Raw genomic sequence first — 18,069 nt, forward strand, 5'->3', positions numbered from 1 at the left:
TGCCCTTGTTTTCTCTAGCCAGCTGTTCTATGAGATTACACTTCTAATCTCCCTGAGGCTCAGGTAGATAGCAGACTGCATCTTGTGCATGCCCCAGAACTGTAACACGAGCACTTCTAGAAACAAATTACTGTTTAACCCATCAGAGGAAGAACAGCTATCGTACCCTGTGGCATTTAACAATGAAACTCTACCACGTGCTGGTTTTGCTGGTCTGAAATGCTCTTCTTTGCCCCCTCCAGATTGTCATAGATGATGAAACCATTTTAATCCTTGGTGGCTGTGGTGGTCCCAACGCAGTAAGTATCCTGTGGGGAGTGTGGGCATGTTGAACTGTGCTCATCCTGCTGTACCATGAGCCCTGGGTGCAGGAAGGCTCCTTGCTTTCCCCAGGTGGCCTTTTGTCCTGAAGATCTGAGATGCACATTGTAGACTTTACAGCAAAGCTGTCGCTATAGCTGGAGCTGCCTTTAATTAATAAAAGTCATCCCAGAAGCTATCTGAGCAGTTCACTGGGGTTAATTAGAAGCCCCGACTTTACACTGGGACAGCAGATGGGGATGAAGGGACTTGTGCATAGCCACAGCTGAGTGTAGTCACCCCTGGGTGGTCAGATCCCAATGTGGGTCAGTGTCCCTCTATCTGCAGCTGCACAGCACCATTCCTGCCCCTGTAGGATGATCTTGGCAGCACGCTGGTCTCCTGAATCCCTTGTGCTTTTCTTCACAGCTGTTCAAAGATGCCTGGCTGCTGCACATGCAGGCAAACCCCTGGACGTGGCAGCCACTCAAGGTAGAGAATGAGGACCATGGAGCCCCAGAGCTGTGGTGCCATCCTGCCTGCAGGGTGAGTCTGGCTTTGGGACAGATGCAGTGGGATCTCTGGTCTCTCACACACATCTGTAGACTTTCCTGCCCAGAATGCTCTCTTCCTTTTTGTCCCAGCTCCCTCCCAGAGGCCCCCCAGCAGTCCATAACCCATTCCCTCTCCTCTCTTGCAGGTAGGACAGTGCGTCGTGGTCTTCAGCCAGGCTCCCAGCGGCAGAGCCCCGCTGAGCCCCAGCCTGAACTCTCGTCCCTCTCCCATCAGTGCCACACCGCCCGCCCTGGTCCCCGAAACACGCGAGTACCGCTCCCAGTCCCCAGTCAGGACCACAGATGAGGCTCCTTGTGTCAATGGCCGCTGGGGCACCCTCAGGCCCAGAGCCCAGCGCCAGACACCCTCAGGTTCACGGGAGGGCAGCCTCTCCCCAGCCAGAGGTGACAGCTCCCCGGTGCTCAATGGTGGCAGCTTATCGCCCGGGGCTGCCGCACCTGGCGGGGCCTCCTTGGACAGCCCAGTGCAGCTCATATCACCCAGCACACCCGGAGCCACTGAAGGATGTGACCTGAAAGTTGGGCTCGCTCTGGCGCCGAGGCGAGGATCGCTGCCGGAGCAGAAGGACCTGCGTTTGGGCTCCATCGATTTGAGCTGGGAGCAGAAAGCAGCTTCCCTGTGCCAGACGGATGGCGCGGATGGCAGGACGCTGCGGAACCCCCCCGAGCACACCAACGGCATCCACACACCACCCCACTCTCTGCCAGGAGCCGTGTCCCCCGGAGCACTCCGCAGGAGCTTGGAGGCCATCAAAGCTCTCTCTTCCAAAGCTCCCCCAGCTTCTGCTGCTCTCAGCCCCCCGCTTGGCTCCTCACCGGGCTCCCCAGGCAGCCAAGGCAGCGGTGCCGATGCACGGCCGGGCTCTGCTCAAGGTGACAGCCACTCGCTGCCACCCATCGCCCGCCGCCTGGGCCACCATCCTCCGCAGTCCCTTAACGTGGGGAAGCCTTTGTACCAGAGCATGAACTGCAAACCCATGCAGATGTATGTGCTGGACATTAAGGACACCAAGGAAAAAGGACGAGTTAAATGGAAGGTGTTCACTAGCAGCTCGGTGGTGGGGCCACCCGAGACCAGCTTGCACACGGTGGTGCAAGGCAGAGGGGAGCTGATCATATTCGGTGGTCTGATGGACAAGAAACAGAACGTGAAGTACTATCCCAAAACAAATGCCTTGTACTTTGTGCGAGCAAAGAGATAATGTGGCCCGAGCGCATCGCCACCGCTCCCCTCCCCCCGTGGCTCTCCCTCTCCCTCTGAAATCTGTCGTGCAGGCATTCAAACTGTGAATTAGGGAACAACAAACAATGCAGCCCAAGCCAACCTCCAGCACGCCCCGGTGAAGCAAATCGTGTTTACAAGCAGGGGAGCAGCGCCCTGCTGTAGGACCTGTTACTGTGCTCCATGCTGCAGCCCAGGCCAAGGATGTAGGGCGAGTCACGGTGCTTTCCTAGAGCCAACCTTGCAGCAGGAGGCTGTCAGCTCATTGCACTGACGATTGCCGTGCTCGGAGGAAGGAAAACAACAGCAATACCTGAACAAACCTTCAGCACTGCAAGCTGTGACCGTAAGCTTTGCTCGACACAAACACGATGCCTTCTTTTTGCCTCTCACCCCTTTGGCCTGACAGCTTCGTTCCTGTCCTCGTTGCAGGACCGTAAGAAGGAAGAAAGGACAGTTTTGCATTGTAAAGCCAAAAAATAATCATTGTGAACAGGACGGGCAGGACTTGCTTTCACAGCCCAGCAAACCTCGGTGCTCTGCTGCTGCTCCCAGCAGAGGGATTGGAAATGCTGAAAGAAACAGGCTGAATGCTGAGCGTCGGTGCAGCCGAGCGGCACAGCGTGAGCCTCCAGCGCAGGAACAAAACCATCTTTGCATGTGCCTCCTTCCGCAAAGATTAAAACAAAGCAAAAATCCAAATGGATTGAACCCGTGTGTCCGTCTGGGACAAACCTCCTTCCTTCCTGCCTCTTTCCTTCCTTCTGTTTCAGCTCGAGGTTGGGGAGGGAAGCTGGGGCTCCATGTTACCAACAGCGCGTGCCCTTCCTGAGGATGCTCCCGGCTTCAACACCTGAAATAGCAAAAAGAAAGTAGGAAATTGAGCCCAAAACACAGCCCCGTGCACCGGCAGCGCCATGACGTGGTTCCCCACCTCCTCTCCATCCCCACTGAGCTTTGCCGGCTTCACCACCACAAACAACCCCCGACCTTTGGGGATCACGGCCCTCCCCCCAACAAAAGGATCGGGGGGTTCTCTTTGTTTTCTACCTACAATATGAACCAGTTTTGGTCCAATAGGGCTGAGGGGAAGCCCCTTTTGGGATGGGGCTGGGGAGAGGGCAACTCCTCATCTGCTGTTTGTAGATAAACCTTCGGTTCAATCCGATCCCAAATCCCCTCTCCTTATGGGGGACCCCCATGTGACGTCCCATGTTTCTCTCCCGTCTGCATGTCTCAGCTTCTCCCCCTTCAACAACTCAAAGGCAAAACCACGGAGCTGTTGGGAGCTGGGTATGATGTTCTCCCCCATCCCCACCAGCTGCCACCCTTCCTGCTCTCCTAACAGCCCATTAAATCCCTTTCAAATGACCCCAAAATGGCAGCGCCCGGCTGCAGGGCCACACTATGGGGAAGGGAGGGGGGGAGGGGGGTTGAGGAGTCCCTTTTTGGTGATATTTAATGAAATCTGTGTACATTTTTGGGTTGGTTTTTTATGTTCTGCTCTCTTTTCTCTTTCTCCCTCGAGGAATTTTTAGCCGTTGAACAAATAAAACTTGGAAGAAGTGGCCGAATGTTGAATCTGTGTATAGAGGGGGGGGAGAAATGGGGCTGTGTAGTGGCAATGCTTCCCAATAGGGGTGTAATAGGGGCATCCCTTGGGCCCCCATCACCTATAGGGCAGCCCATAACACTGGGAGGGATTGAGATATAAGGATCAAGGTCCCCTATACCCTATATGGGTTTGGGGTAAGCTATAGCCTATGGGGTAAGCTATAGCATAGGGGGCTTTCTGCTCATAATACAGAGGTTTGGGGGCTCAATAGGGGCTCATATAAGGTAGCCATAAGGCTAACACTGGGAGGTCATAAACACATAAGGATCAAGGCCTCCTTATACCCTATACAGGTTTGGGGTAAGCTATATATGGGGCTTTTTGATCATAATATAGAGGTGTGGGGGTTTACATAGGGCTATAGGGGCTCATATAGGGCTAAGTGTCTGTAACCTATAGCTCTGGGGTCCGCAAAGCTCTGGGGTCCTCCATAGCTCTGGGGTCCTTTATAGGGAGAGCTCCCCTACGGCCGGAAGGGGCGGGGCGTACAAGAGGCCACGCCCCGTCACGTAACGTCACTTGAGCGGAAGCGGCCTCGGGTGAGGGAGGCGGGATGGCGGGGGGTGGGCGCTGCCAGGGGGCGTTCGGGGCTCCGTGGGGCGGCACGAGGGGAGGCCGTGGGGTCGGGGCGGGATGCGCGACCCCTTGGGCGGGTAGAGGCTGTAACGGGCTGCCCCACAACGGAGCCTTTAGAGAAGGATGCGGGAGCGGTCGGGGCGCGGAGGCCCACTTGGGGCAATGGAGACCCATAGGGGCACAGTGCCCCACGGCCGTGGGGGTCTCCCCGTGTGCTCCTCAGGTTCCCCCCCGCGATGGTGGAGCCGGGTTGGCTGCTGTCCCCCCCCGGCCGCCCCTTCCTGGCCTCCATCCTCCACAAGAACCAGCGCAGAGTTTTTGGTGAGAGCCCCCAAAAACCCCCCGAACGACCCCAAACCGCCCCACAAACCTCCCCCCCCCCCCCCTTACCCACCCCATAATCAACCTCCCACCCTATAATCAACCTCCCCCCATCCTCTTACAGGGCTGCTGGAGCGCCCCGCGCTGCCCCCGGCCCTCAGTGTCCCCACGGTCAGCTACAAACTCTTCGTGTCGGGACGCAGCGGGGTGGGCAAAACGGCCTTGGTGGCAGCGCTGCTTGGGAACCCCGCGCCCCCTTTGCACCGAGAGACGTTGGGTACGGCCTATGGGATGGGGGGGGGATGGGGGTTACGGTGTGGTGGGGGTGGGGGGTCTTATGGGATGCTCCATAGGGACACAGGGGGGTACATGGGATGCTCAGGGTCATAGTATGGTGGGGAGCGCACAGATATGGCGTCCATGGGTTGTTTGGGGTCATGGCGTGGTGGGGGGTCTCATGGGATGCTTCATAGGGACACGGGGGTACGTGGGATGCTCAGGGTCATAGTATGGTGAGGAGTGCACAGATATGGGGTGTTTGGGGTCATGGTGTGGTGGGGGGACATGGGGTCCATGGGATGCTCAGGGTTAGGGTATCATGGGGACACAGTGGGGTCCATGGGATGCTCAGGGTCATGGTATGGTGGGGAGCACACAGATATGGGGTGTTTGGGGTCAGTGTGGTGGGGACACGGTGGGGATGGGGGATCCCATGGGATGCTCCATAGGGACACAGTGGGGGGATGTGGGATGCTCAGGGTCATGGTATGGTGTGGAGTGCACAGATATGGGGTGTTTGGGGTCATGGTGTGGTGGGGACACAGTGGGTCCCATGGGATGCTCAGGGTTATGGTATGGTGGGGAGTGCACAGATATGGGATCCATAGGTTGTTTGGGGTCATGGTGTGGTGGTGGGTCTCATGGGATGCTCCATAGGGACACGGTGGGGGGATGTGGGATGCTCAGGGTCATAGTATGGTGGGGAGCACACAGATATGGGGTTCTTGGCATGTTTGGTGTCACGGTGGAGATGGTGGGTCTCATGGGATGCTCCATAGGGACACAGTGGGGTCCATGGGATGCTCAGGGGCATGGTATGGTGAGGAGCGCACAGATATGGGGTCCATGGGTTGTTTGGGATCATGGCGTGGTGGGGAGTCTCATGGGATGCTCCATAGGGACACGGGGGTACATGGGATGCTCAGGGTCATGGTATGGTGTGGAGTACACAGATAAGGGGTGTTTGGGGTCATGGTGTGGTGGGGACACAGTGGGTCCCATGGGATGCTCAGGGTTATGGTATGGTGTGGAGTGCACAGATATGGTATCCGTAGGTTGTTTGGGGTCATGGTGTGGTGGGTCTCATGGGATGCTCCATAGGGACACGGTGGGGGGATGTGGGATGCTCAGGGTCATAGTATGGTGGGGAGCACACAGATATGGGGTTCTTGGCATGTTTGGGGTCACGGTGGAGATGGTGGGTCTCATGGGATGCTCCATAGGGACACAGTGGGGTCCATGGGATGCTGGTTATGGTATGGTGGGGAGCACACAGATATGGGGTCCATGGGGTGTTTGGGGTCACGGTGTGGTGGGGGGACATGGGGTCCATGGGATGCTCAGGGTTAGGGTATCATGGGGACACAGTGGGGTCCATGGGATGCTCAGGGTCATGGTATGGTGGGGAGCACACAGATATGGGGTGTTTGGGGTCAGTGTGGTGGGGACACGGTGGGGATGGGGGATCCCATGGGATGCTCCATAGGGACACAGTGGGGGGATGTGGGATGCTCAGGGCTATGGTATGGTGTGGAGTACACAGATATGGGGTGTTTGGGGTCATGGTGTGGTGGGGGGACATGGGGTCCATGGGATGCTCAGGGTTATGGTATGGTGGGGACACAGTGGGGGGACGTGGGATGCTCGGGGTTATGGTGTGGAGTGCACAGATATGGGGTGCTTGGGGTCACGGTGTGGTGGGGGGGTCTCATGGGATGCTCCATAGGGATGCAGTGGGGGGATGTGGGATGCTCAGGGTCATGGTATGGTGTGGAGTGCACAGGTATGGGGTGCTTGGGGTCACAGTGTGGTGGGGGTCCATGGGATGCTCAGGGTTATGGTATAGTGTGGAGTGCACAGATATGGGGTCCATGGGTTGTTTGGGGTCAGGGTGTGGTGGGGGGTTTCATGGGATGCTCCATAGGGACACAGTGAGGTACATGGGATGCTCAGGGTCATGGTATGGTGTGGAGTGCACAGATATGGGGTCCATGGGGTGTTTGGGGTCACAGTGTGGTGGGGACAGTAGGGACGTGGGATCTATGAGATGCTCAGGTTAATAGTACCATGGGGATGCAATGGGGGGACATGGGATGCTCGATGTCATGATACAGTAGGGACACAGCTGAGGACGTGGGGTCTATGGGATGCTGTGTCATATGGTGGGGACCACAGGGACGTGGGGTTACAGTGGGGATACCGGGTCTGTGGGACGCGTCACAGCACAATGAGGACCGTGGCTGGATGTGTCCCATTGCTGCCCCGCAGGCATCGAGGTGAGCACGCTGTTCTGGCCCGCCGTCCCGTTGGGCTCCGAGCGCCCCGTGCTCTTTCAGCTCCATTTCTGGGACTGCGGGGAGAATGCCCTGCGGAAATTCGAGCACCTCCTGCCCGTGAGTTGGGGACGGATGTGGGGCTGGGGGGGGATCTAAGGGGTCAAATGTGGGGCGCTGCGATGGGTGACGGCCACCTCTCCTCCCCCAGGCATGCAGGGAGGAGGCGGACGCCGTCCTTTTGCTCTTCTCCTTCACCGACCGCCCGTCCTTCGAGGAGCTGCCGGCGCGGCTGGAGCGTGTGCTGCAGCCCAACGAGGACCCGCTGCGCGTGGTGGTGGGCACCAGGTACCCCCTGCAGCCCCCACCCCATTGAAGCACAGCACCTCCAATCCCCTGCACTGCCCTTCCCTGCTCTCCTTTAAGACCCCAGATCCTAGACAGCATCTACATCACCCCCATCACCTTCCAGCATCCCAAACCCTCAGCATCCCAGAGCAGCCAAAATCCCATCAGCCCCAATCAAATCCCAGCACCCCCCATATCCCCATCACCCCAAATCTCATCCCCTTCCCACACCCTCACCCCCCCCCCAAATCCCAGCATCCCCCTCCTTGTTCTCCCCCACTCCCACCTCCATCCCTGTTGGGTTTTTGGGGTTGCTGCCATATCACCGTTAACACCTTCGTGTCCTCAGATTCGACCTGTGTCCCCACACTGCTGTGACGGAGGCGGACGTGGCTGCCTTCGAGGACAACTGGGGGCTGCGGGTGCTGCGGTGGGGGGGTTCTGGGGTGGGCCGGGGAGGTCTGGTACGGGTGGCCCCATTGTTGGATGCCCTGGTGGGGCAGCTGTGGCAACGAGACCAGATGGCAGCTGGTGTCATCCCAGAGGGTCGGGAGGACCCCGAGGACTGAACCCCATTTTGGTGGGGGGTTCCATGTTTTGGGGACGTGGGAGTCCCACCCCGTGGCGTCTGGGATCTCCCTGCCATTAAACAGTGTTGGTTTTCCATAGCCTGGATTGGGGGATTTTTTGGGGTGGATGAGAGAAAGGAGGAAGGAATCCTTATAGGGAGGGAGGAGGTGCTTGGGGTCCTCATAGGGCTGGGGAGTGGGGTGGGTGCTGTCCCTATAAGAGCTGAGGGTGATGTGGATTTGGGGTGTTGCTGGGACTTTGTGGGGGTTGGCCCCAACCGGACAGGAACCCAGTTGCCCCCAAAAGGCCCTAATGGGAGTTTAGGGAAGTCCAGCTCCCACCCCACAGCGGTGATGTGAGGTGTGGTGTGGGCTGGGTTGGGGTCACGGTGGGGCCCGGGGTGCGGTGAGGTTTTAGGGAGCAGCTGGGCCGGCCCGGCCGGTCAATCCAGGAACGTCTGAACCCTGAGAGAAAGTGCTGGAAACGGCCCAAAAGTGTGGGGGCAGATTGGGGCAGATTGGGGGGGGGCACTGGGGTGAGGGGGGGGGGGGCTGAGGGGGTGGGTGGGTGAATGAGGGGATGAATGGGGTGGGTGAATGAGGGATGGACGGACCGGGAAGTGCTTGGATAGACACAGCTTCGGCCCGCCCCCTTCCCCCCCCCCTCCCCCCTTCCCACGCTGTTTCATGAATGAAAGGGGGGGGATGGGGAGGAAAAGGGCCCTTTAACCCCTCGTGTGCCGAGAGCTACGAACGGGGGTAGGCTCCGCACAGCCAAACTTGGGGGGGGGCTGCCGGCGTTCCAGGTGTGCCCCCCCCATCAACCCGGAGGCTCATTGCCCCTTTAAGAGCCCCCCCCCAGCTCTGCTACTCGTGGGCGGGGCTACGTGACGTCAGCTGGGCATGAATGAACAGAGCTGGAGCGCTCCCACGGAGTGCGTGGAGCTGCGGGGCCGCGTCCCGCCATGGCCCCCACGGCAGCCTTCATCCCTCCCATCCTCCTCCTCCTCTTCACCATCGGCCCCGCAGCCCTTAAGGAAGGTGAGAACCGCCGCGACCCTAAAAACCAACTTTTTTTCCCCTTTCTTTTCTTTCTTTTCTTTCTTTCCCCCCCCCTAAAAAACTTTATCCCGTTCTTAAAGACTTCTCCCTTCCCCCCCCCCCCCTTTTAACCCCAATATTGATTGCCTTTTATTAGGGAGGGGGGGGCTACAACGGAGCTCATTGCCCCTATAGCCGAGAGCTCGCAGCGTTTTGGGCTTTGGGGGATAGATGGGGGGATTAAAGGGGGGGGGGGGGGGAGGGCAAAAGGCGGCGCTTTAATGGCCCTAATTACGATCTCCTGGTTAATAATGATTAAAAACGGAGAGTTCGGGGCTTTCTTTTCTCCGTGGGTGTGGGCTAAATGGGGATCCCCCCCAATGCCGCTAATGGGAAGCCTTTAAATCAATGGGGTTTGGAGGGGAAGGAGAGGGATAAAAGGGGGGGGGGAAAGGACAGAAATGAGCCTGAAGTTGCTAAATCCGCCCCATAAAGATCCCATAAGAGGAAGGTTCCTGGGGTTGGATCCGGTGCTGGAGCTGAGAACAATGTCAGGAAAGCCCGAAAAGTGCTGGGAAAACAAACTGCCCCCCCCAACCTCCGTCCCGTGGGGCTCTATGGGGCGTTTTACTTTCAGTTTGGGGTTTTTTAGGGGGACAAATTGGAGGTGGTTGGGTTTGTTTTATTGGGGGGGTGTAAAGGAATTGAGGGTGGGATGGGGGTTATAAGCTTTACACGGTGCTGGGGGGGGGGGGGGAAGGCTGCGGGGTTCGGGGTGCCCTGAGGAGCGTCCCTATGGGCTCAATAATTTGGGGTGAAAAAAGTGAGAATATGGCAAAGCTGGGATGTGAGGTGCCGGGTGTGGGTTCTGCAAAGGGAAAGGAAGGGGGTGGGGTGGTTTTATTGCCCCCAACTCGCAAATAAATAGGATTTGAGTGGGGAGGGGGGGGACTGAAGCCACGGTTGGGGTGTAGGAATAGGGAGTGGGGGTGGGATGGGGGCACAGGGGGTTGGGACAGCAATGGGGTGATGGTGAGGATAGGGAAGGAGGGAGAGGGGTAAAGGGCAGGGATGGGGATGGCCGTGGTGGGGGCCGTGCAGGTGGGGATGGGGGCAGTGGAGGGGATGAGTCCCAAAAGGGCTCTTTGCAAACCCAGGAGGAGAAAGTTGGCACAGCCGGGGGAATTCCAGCTGCAGGAGAGCAGTGTGTGCCCACGTTCTCCCTCTATGTGGCCCTGTGGGGTCGAATGTGTCACGAGTTTGAGGTTCTCAGTGCTTACCCCGCTGTGGGGGTCACGTCCCCAAAGTCCAACCCCGGGGCATTGGGTTGAGGCTGTCCCAGCGGGCACAAAGCCGGCCGCATTCCTGGGGGCTGATTCATGGGCGCTTCCGCCCCGGCCGTGGCCTCCTCTTCCTCCTCCTCTTCCTCCCCCAGTGTTGGATCCGGCCACCGCCCTCAGCTTGCTGGGACATGTCCTCTATTGATGGCCCTAAGGGACCTGGGGGGACACAGGGTGGTGACGTGGGGCAGGGGGCTCCTGGGGGCTTTGGGGTCCTGTGGGTATACAGGGGTCCCGTGGAGCTTTGGGGGTCCCAGAGATATCTGAGGGTATAAAAAGGTGCTGGTGTGATGGGGGCTTCCATGGGTTATGGGTGCATCCATGGGACATGGGGACATCTGTGGGTCCCAGGAACGTTATATTGGGTCTTGGAGACCTCTGTGGATGCAGGTGGCATCTGGGTGTTCTGGGGACAGGCATGGATCCTGCTGGGCATCTGTTGGTCCTGGAGGTGCCCATGAGCTCTGAGGGCATCTGTGGGTTCCAGGGGGACTTGGAGGTATCTGTGCTTTCAAGAGGCATCTGAGTGTATTGGTGGCCCTGCAGGTCTCAAGGCTGTCTGTGGGTCCTGGTTGGCATCTTCCTGGCTTTGTGCTCATCCCACTCATGGTCCCTTTCTCTTCTCTTCCTGCAGTTGTCCTGCTGGATTTCGCCAAAGCTCAAGGGGAGCTGGGCTGGCTTACCCAGCCCTACGGCAAAGGGGTGAGAATCCAGCAAGCTCCTCCTCAAACCAGCATTGTGGATGGGGTGGGATGGGATGGGGTGGGATGGGGTGGGATGGGATGGGATGGGGGTATCCTTCGGGGTAGAGAAATGGATGTAATTGTGAATGGGAATATCCATAGGAATGGGGAAAGAGACCTTCATGGGGATGGCAGTGTGGATGGAACCATCCATGAGGATGAGAGACATCCATGGGGATGGGAATGGTGGTGTGTATGGGGACATCCATGGGGATGGATATAGGATCATCTGTGGGGATGCAGATGGGTTCATCCTTGGGGATGGGGGTATCCATTGAAATGGGGAGACTTCCATGAGATGGGGGGCATCCGTATGGATGGGGACATGGATGGGATGGGAATGGGGAGCATCCAGGGGGACAGACTGTCACTGGGGATGGGGACATCCACTGGAATGGAGCTGGGGGGCAGCAGCAGCACAGACCCATTTCTCCCCATGGTGCAGTGGGACCTGCAGCAGCACGTGCTGAACGACTCCGGGATCTACATCTACGCAGTGTGCAGCGTGCTGCAGGGCGAGCAGGAGAACTGGCTGCGCACCAACTGGATCTACCGCAGCGAAGCTCAGCGCATCTTCATCGAGCTCAAGTTCACCGTCCGCGACTGCAACAGCTTCCCTGGGGGCGGCGGCTCCTGCAAGGAGACCTTCAACCTCTTCTATGCTGAATCTGACGTTGATTATGGCACCAATTTCCAGAAGCGACAGTTCAAGAAGATTGACACCATCGCTCCGGATGAGATCACGGTGCAAGAAGACTTTGAGACGCGGAACGTCAAACTCAACGTAGAGGTTCGCTCGGTGGGACCCCTACGCAGGAAAGGGTTCTACCTGGCTTTTCAGGACCTGGGAGCCTGCGTGTCCCTGCTGTCCGTGCGGGTCTATTACAAGACATGCCCAGCTGTGCTGAGGGGCCTGGCTGTGTTCCCTGAGACGGTGGCGGGCGCTGACTCCCAGCAGCTGGCAAAGGTGCAGGGTGCCTGCGTGGAGCACGCGGTGGCCGACAGGGCGCCGATGCTGCACTGCAACATGGATGGAGAGTGGTTGGTGCCCATTGAGCAGTGCCTGTGCCAGGCTGGCTATGAGGCAGCGGGAGAGCAATGTCAAGGTATGGATGGGGAGCATCAGTGGGATGCTGGGTACAGAAGGGTGGTGTGGGGTTAGGAATGCCCTGTCTTGGGGTGTGCTTTGAGAGCTATCCCTGCCCCTTGGGGGCACCCTTGGGGCGTCTTCAGAACTCTTGGGGGTGCTCAGGCATCCTCAATGCAATTGGGCATTCTTGGGTATCCCCAGTGTCTTTGGGGGAAGCCTTAGAGCAACCTTGCATAGCTAACACAGCATCAGCTGCAGAGGGGGGTGGGCTGGCAGGGTTCCCCAAGGCAGAGGGGTGGGTTGATGGGAGGAGCCTCCCCCATGGTGGGTAATAAGGAGCTGCCCAATGAGGCGAAATGCTCTGAATCCCTGGAACCTGGTGACGATGCTCAGGTTGAAGGCAGGGGACCCAAGTGCTGACCTCCATGTTGTCCCCTACTCCAGCTTGTCCTCCCGGCACCTTCAAGGCTGAGGTGTCCCTGAGCAGCTGCCAGCCCTGCCCTGCTCACACACTGCCATCCTCGGCCGCCGCTGATGCATGTCCCTGCCAGGATGGGTACTTCCGTGCCCCCACTGACCCAGCTGCCATGCCCTGCACCCGTAAGTGGCATTTTGTTACATGGCATGGGGCTTGAGGGGTCGTATCCATGCCCTGACCTCAACACCATGCTTCGTGTCCCCAGGTCCTCCTTCAGCCCCTCGCAGTGTCATAGCTGTTGGACTGGGGGCCACCGTGCAGCTGCGTTGGTCCCCTCCCAGTGACAGGGGTGGCCGGCAGGATGTCACCTACAGCATCACCTGCGAGCAGTGCTTGCCTGAGAGTGGAGAGTGCCAGCCCTGCGATGGGGGAATCCGCTACTCGCAGCCCCCCCAGGGGCTGGTGGGGACAGGGGTGACAGTCACTGACCTGGAGCCCCACGTCAATTACACCTTCACTGTCGAAGCTCGAAACGGTGTCTCAGCCTTCAGCCCGCTCCGCAGCGTGGCCAGCACCAGCATCAGTGTCAACCACACAGGTAAGGGTCACCTGCACCTCTGTGCCCACCACTGTGGCCGCCTTCACTCAACCATAGAGCTGCCACCACCTTTGACACTGCGTCTCCATCGCAGAGCCACCTCAGGTGACATCGGTGAGCCTGAATGGACAAACAGCCACCAGCTTGGTCCTCTCCTGGACGGTGCCACCACGGCAGCAGAGCTGGGTCTGGAAATACGAAGTCACCTACAGCAAGAAGGTGCCACCAGCAGCATCCCATCTGCATCCCACCTCATGGCCTCTGCACGGTCCCTCGCTCACCCTCTTCCCTGTTTCCTCAGACAGATGAGAACAGCTACTCAGTGCTGCGCTGCGAGGGCACCTCTGTCACCATCCCCAAGCTGTCCCCTGGCACCTCCTACTTGGTGCGGGTCCAGGCGCTCACCAAGGATGGCCATGGCGCCTTCAGCCTTGAGCATGAGTTTGAGACATTACCTGAGGGTGAGGAACAGGATTTGGGGGGTTTTGGGTTGTTTTTTGGGGTTCTATGGGGTGTACATGACTCCAAATGTTCCTACAGAAGCTGAGTCCATGGCATCTGCTGCTGTCATCAGTGGCTCCGTCACCGGTGTTGTCTTTGTTGTCTGTGTCCTTGCTGCTTTCCTCTATGTCCTCCGGAGGTATGGAGATTAAAAAAACACCCCAAATCCAGTTTTTTGCCACCCCAGGGGTGAGTTTTGGGGCCAAACACTGCTTTTCCACAGGAGGAGGAACTCGCCATCACGACAGTCCCCCGAGGACGTCTACTTCTCCAAGTCTGGTGAGTGGTGGGGAGGTGGGCTCAAGGCGTGGGGGTGACACAAAGAGGACGCTTTGGGGGTGACATGGCTGCCAACCCCACAGACCAGCTGAAGCCCCTCAAGACCTACGTTGACCCACACACCTATGAAGACCCCAACCAAGCCATGCTCAAGTTCACCACTGAGATCTCTCCATCCTCCATCACCCGCCAGAAAGTCATCGGTGCTGGTAGGTCCTCATGTTGTCATCCGTCCCCAAACTGAGCAGGGAACACGTTTTGAACTTCTCTGTTGTCCTGAGCAGGAGAGTTTGGGGAGGTCTACAAGGGCATCCTGAAGCAGGGCAAGAAGGAGGTGCCGGTGGCCATCAAGACACTCAAGGTGGGCTACACAGAGAAGCAGCGTGTGGACTTCCTGAGCGAGGCCAGCATCATGGGGCAGTTCTGCCACCACAACATCATCCGCCTTGAGGGGGTCGTCTCCAAGCGTGAGTGCCCTAAAACCACAGTTATCTTCCCAAAAAGCTTGCCAGACACCCAAAACCACCATTTTCTGGGGCACAGAATTGGTCTTCAGGATTTTTCAGCATGTTTTGGCTCTTTTTCTGCAGACAAACCCTTCATGATCGTCACGGAGTACATGGAAAACGGCGCATTGGACAAATTCCTGCGGGTAGGCGATGCGTGATGGAATCCCATTGCCCTGGGGAGGGATTAGCAGGATTTCAGCCCCAAAATCCCCATGGAGACAAGATCCGGCTCCATCCACGTCCCTATAGTGACAAGATGTGGGATTTGGGGTTATTTTCTCTGCTTTCAGGAGAAAGATGGGCAGTTCTGCGTCATCCAGCTGGTGGGCATGCTGCGGGGCATCGCAGCGGGCATGAAGTACTTGGCCAACATGAACTACGTGCACCGAGATTTGGCTGCACGCAACATCCTGGTCAACAGCAACCTGGTCTGCAAAGTGTCCGACTTCGGGCTGTCGAGGGTGCTGGAGGATGACCCTGAAGCCACCTATACCACCAGTGTAAGTGCCACCAAAAGGGATTTTGGGGGTTTTGGTGCCATTTTGCATCGTTGCCTCCTTTCCTTTTCCCTGCCGCTGGGGAACTGCATTGGGATGGCATTGCCCCCCAATAGGGTGGGAAGATCCCGATCCGCTGGACAGCACCCGAAGCCATCTCATACCGCAAGTTCACCTCTGCCAGTGATGTCTGGAGCTACGGCATTGTCATGTGGGAGGTGATGTCCTACGGCGAGCGCCCGTACTGGGAGCTCTCCAACCACGAGGTGAGCATCTGCACCCCTCTGACACCCCATTTTGGAGGGCTGAGTGCCTTACATAGCAAGACTGCTTTCTATAGCACTGACTTTGCTATTCTGGGGGTCTTCGTTTGGCACGTGTCTTTATTCTTTCCCTCTCCGGGCTGCTTTTGCAGGTGATGAAAGCCATCAATGAAGGCTTCCGCCTGCCCGCCCCGCTGGACTGCCCCTCTGCTGTGTACCAGCTGATGATGCAGTGCTGGCAGCAGGAACGTGCCCGGCGCCCCAAGTTTGCTGACATTGTCAGCATCCTCGACAAGCTGGTCCGTGCCCCCGACTCCCTCAAGGCACTGGCAGATTTCGACCCCCGGTGAGCAGCAGGAAGAGGGCAAAGATCCCTTTGCATCCTACTCTTCCTTTTTTAACGTGCTTTCCTGCACCTTTGCGTAAATTGCTTTTTTTTTGCAGTCTTTGCATTTCTGCGCGGTTTATTTTCCTTCTGTGCATTTCTGTTTGCTGATGTCATTTCCTTTGGCTTTGCACAGAGTCTCCATCCGCCTGCCCAGCACCAGCGGCTCTGACGGCGTTCCCTTCCGCTCGGTGCCTGAGTGGCTCGAGTCCATCAAGATGCACCAATACGCCGAGCACTTTGCTGCTGCCGGCTACGGCACCATTGAGAAAGTGCTGCAGATGACGAGCGAGTGAGTGGCAGTGAGGTTGGAGACAGCGATGCATTGGGCTGAATTAGTGCCCTGGGTTCCATCCCTATAGATCCCATTGGGGCTGGATGCCATTCCCCATGGAGCTCAGGGTGGGATGCCTGCAAGATGCAGCCCTACACCGTGCTCAGAATCAAACCACCTCCAGCCCAGCCCCTTTTGCTGCAGTTCTCACCCCCCAAACTTCCACCTACAATTAAACACCCCCTCTGTGTTTTCCCCTACAGAGACCTCCAGAAGATCGGGGTGCGCCTGCCCGGCCACAAGAAGCGCATTGCCTACAGCCTGCTGGGGCTGCAGGAGCAGCTCTGCCCTGCCGGCATCCCCATCTGACTCCACACGGGCAAATGAAGACCCCCCACTGGCGTCCCCCTCCCCGACCCTCTGCTTTATTTATTGTTCTTATTATTGTTAAGGTTGTTATTATTATTATTATTAATATTATTCCCCACAGGGGGTTTCACCACCTCCCCATCGCCGTCCCGAGGACACAACAGGTGGAAATTCCCACCCACCCCCCATAAAACAAATGACAATTTCAAGTTGGGGGAGGCTGTTTTGGGCTGAAATTCCCCTTTTTTGTCTGCATTTCAAGGAAAAAAAACCCCAAAGGGCCAAACCACGCAGCGTTGGCCCCCAGGTTTCTCCATTCCTGCCTTCCCCCCCCTCCTGTTTTCCTCTCCCACTGCTGGTTTGGTTTCTCTCCTCCTTACTGCTGATAAGCAGCGTTGCCTCCTGGCTTCTTTTATGGGTGTTATTGTTGTTGTTTCTAATTTATTATATATAATATTTTTTGTATATTTATTGAGAGAAATCCAAAAGGTCTCAAGATTTCGGAGAGGTAAAAGGAGAGAAGGGAGAGGAAAAAGAAAAACAAGGGGGGCAGGTTTGGGGTTTTTCCTCCCCCTTTTTTGGAGGGTTTGGGGGCAGTTTTGGGGTTTTTCTCCCCCTTTTTTTTAGTGGATTTTATGAGGTTTTTGTGATTTTTCATGACAGCGAGTTGGATTTGAATAAAACTTTTGTGCTCTTTTTCTACCCCAGCGTCCGTCGGTACCGAGTCGCAGTGGGATTTTAGAGCCAGGATTGGTGAAGGGGGAGACCTCTATTCCTTGTTCATTCTAAGGAGGCTTTAAGGTTTTGCAGCATCTCTCAAGCATTTATCCACATTTCCCCTTTCCCTCCCCCAAACCCACGAGGAATTCAGGGTTAACTTTGCCAAACAGCAGCAGCAGGGCTGGCTGCGTGGTGCCTGCAAATAACCGGGTGGGTAAAACACCGCAAAAAATGCAGCATTTATTATTATCATCATTTCTTTTCTTTTCTAACCTCAAACCCGCAGTGAGGGGGGGGGGTGCGGTTGTGGAGCTGCTGCGGAATTCTCTCTTTGGTGCTTTTGGCCCTTTTTTACCCCCCTTTTCTCCCTTTTCTTTCTGGCTCTTGGCCCTGCAGCACATCACCACACCCCGTGCCCGGGTGCCGCCGTGCCTCGGTTTCCCCTCCCTGCATTGAGTTTCGGTGAAACTTAAATCCCTGCAGGAGCTGGCAGGGCAATGCGTGGGGCAGGGGCTGCCCTGGGGCTGCTGCATATCCTGATCCCTATGGGGACTGTGCTCCTGTTTCCCCTCTAAGAGCTGTACTCCTTGCTTGCCCCCAACCCACTGAGCACTCTCCATGGGGTCGATGGTTGTTGTGGTCCCTATGTCTACTCAGCACCGTTCCCAAGTGATGTGGATGGTGTGGACCCATCGCTGCAATCTCACCACCCTACTCCGTAGAGCCATCGCTCTGTTCTCACCCCCAGCGTGGTGCCCTCCTCTCATGGGTGTTTCCTGCCATCCCCCGCACCCCCCCGGCGCTGCCGTGCCCATCTCCAGCCCCATTTTTTGGGTGTTCCCGTGGCGCTGACCTCGTTTCACCCCTCCTGAGGCTGAGCTCAGGCATGCCCAGGATTAATTGCACCGCCTTCATTAGCATCAGCTGCACCCTCCGCACCCTGAAATGCTACACCCTGCTTTGC

General features: G+C 57.3%; 3 protein-coding genes across 5 annotated transcripts in view; all 3 read left to right on the forward strand.

The window, feature by feature from the left end:
* Positions 1-3,667, forward strand: part of FBXO42 (F-box protein 42) — a 36,313-nt gene extending 32,646 nt beyond the window's left edge. The window contains exons 8-10 of the mRNA XM_072354497.1: positions 243-299; positions 730-846; positions 1,001-3,667. Coding sequence (XP_072210598.1) covers positions 243-299; positions 730-846; positions 1,001-2,077 — 1,251 coding nt within the window. The 3' untranslated portion in view covers positions 2,078-3,667. The remainder of the gene's footprint in view (positions 1-242; positions 300-729; positions 847-1,000) is intronic.
* A 530-nt stretch (positions 3,668-4,197) lies between these two features.
* CPLANE2 (ciliogenesis and planar polarity effector complex subunit 2) lies at positions 4,198-8,177 on the forward strand. Of its 2 annotated transcripts, XM_072354387.1 has the most exons (6): positions 4,198-4,251; positions 4,512-4,609; positions 4,734-4,886; positions 7,157-7,281; positions 7,373-7,509; positions 7,859-8,177. In XM_072354387.1, exons 2-6 carry the CDS (start codon positions 4,525-4,527, stop codon positions 8,076-8,078), a joined length of 720 nt encoding a protein of 239 aa, XP_072210488.1. In that variant the 5' UTR covers positions 4,198-4,251; positions 4,512-4,524; the 3' UTR covers positions 8,079-8,177. The 2 variants fall into 2 exon arrangements, with proteins under 2 accessions (XP_072210488.1, XP_072210487.1); XM_072354386.1 differs by lacking the exon at positions 4,198-4,251 and having other exon boundaries at positions 4,282-4,609.
* Positions 8,178-8,962: 785 nt separating this feature from the next.
* Positions 8,963-17,086, forward strand: EPHA2 (EPH receptor A2). Of its 2 annotated transcripts, XM_072354031.1 has the most exons (17): positions 8,965-9,119; positions 11,094-11,161; positions 11,648-12,308; positions 12,737-12,892; positions 12,976-13,308; positions 13,403-13,527; positions 13,610-13,769; positions 13,849-13,948; positions 14,033-14,088; positions 14,172-14,297; positions 14,373-14,555; positions 14,679-14,740; positions 14,888-15,097; positions 15,211-15,360; positions 15,510-15,703; positions 15,879-16,034; positions 16,280-17,086. In XM_072354031.1, exons 1-17 carry the CDS (start codon positions 9,044-9,046, stop codon positions 16,383-16,385), a joined length of 2,922 nt encoding a protein of 973 aa, XP_072210132.1. In that variant the 5' UTR covers positions 8,965-9,043; the 3' UTR covers positions 16,386-17,086. The 2 variants fall into 2 exon arrangements, with proteins under 2 accessions (XP_072210131.1, XP_072210132.1); XM_072354030.1 differs by having other exon boundaries at positions 8,963-9,119; positions 14,373-14,740; positions 16,280-16,512.
* Positions 17,087-18,069: the final 983 nt, after the last annotated feature.

The sequence above is a fragment of the Excalfactoria chinensis genome, chromosome 20, assembly GCF_039878825.1.
Source record: "Excalfactoria chinensis isolate bCotChi1 chromosome 20, bCotChi1.hap2, whole genome shotgun sequence".
Taxonomy (NCBI): Eukaryota; Metazoa; Chordata; class Aves; order Galliformes; family Phasianidae; genus Excalfactoria; species Excalfactoria chinensis.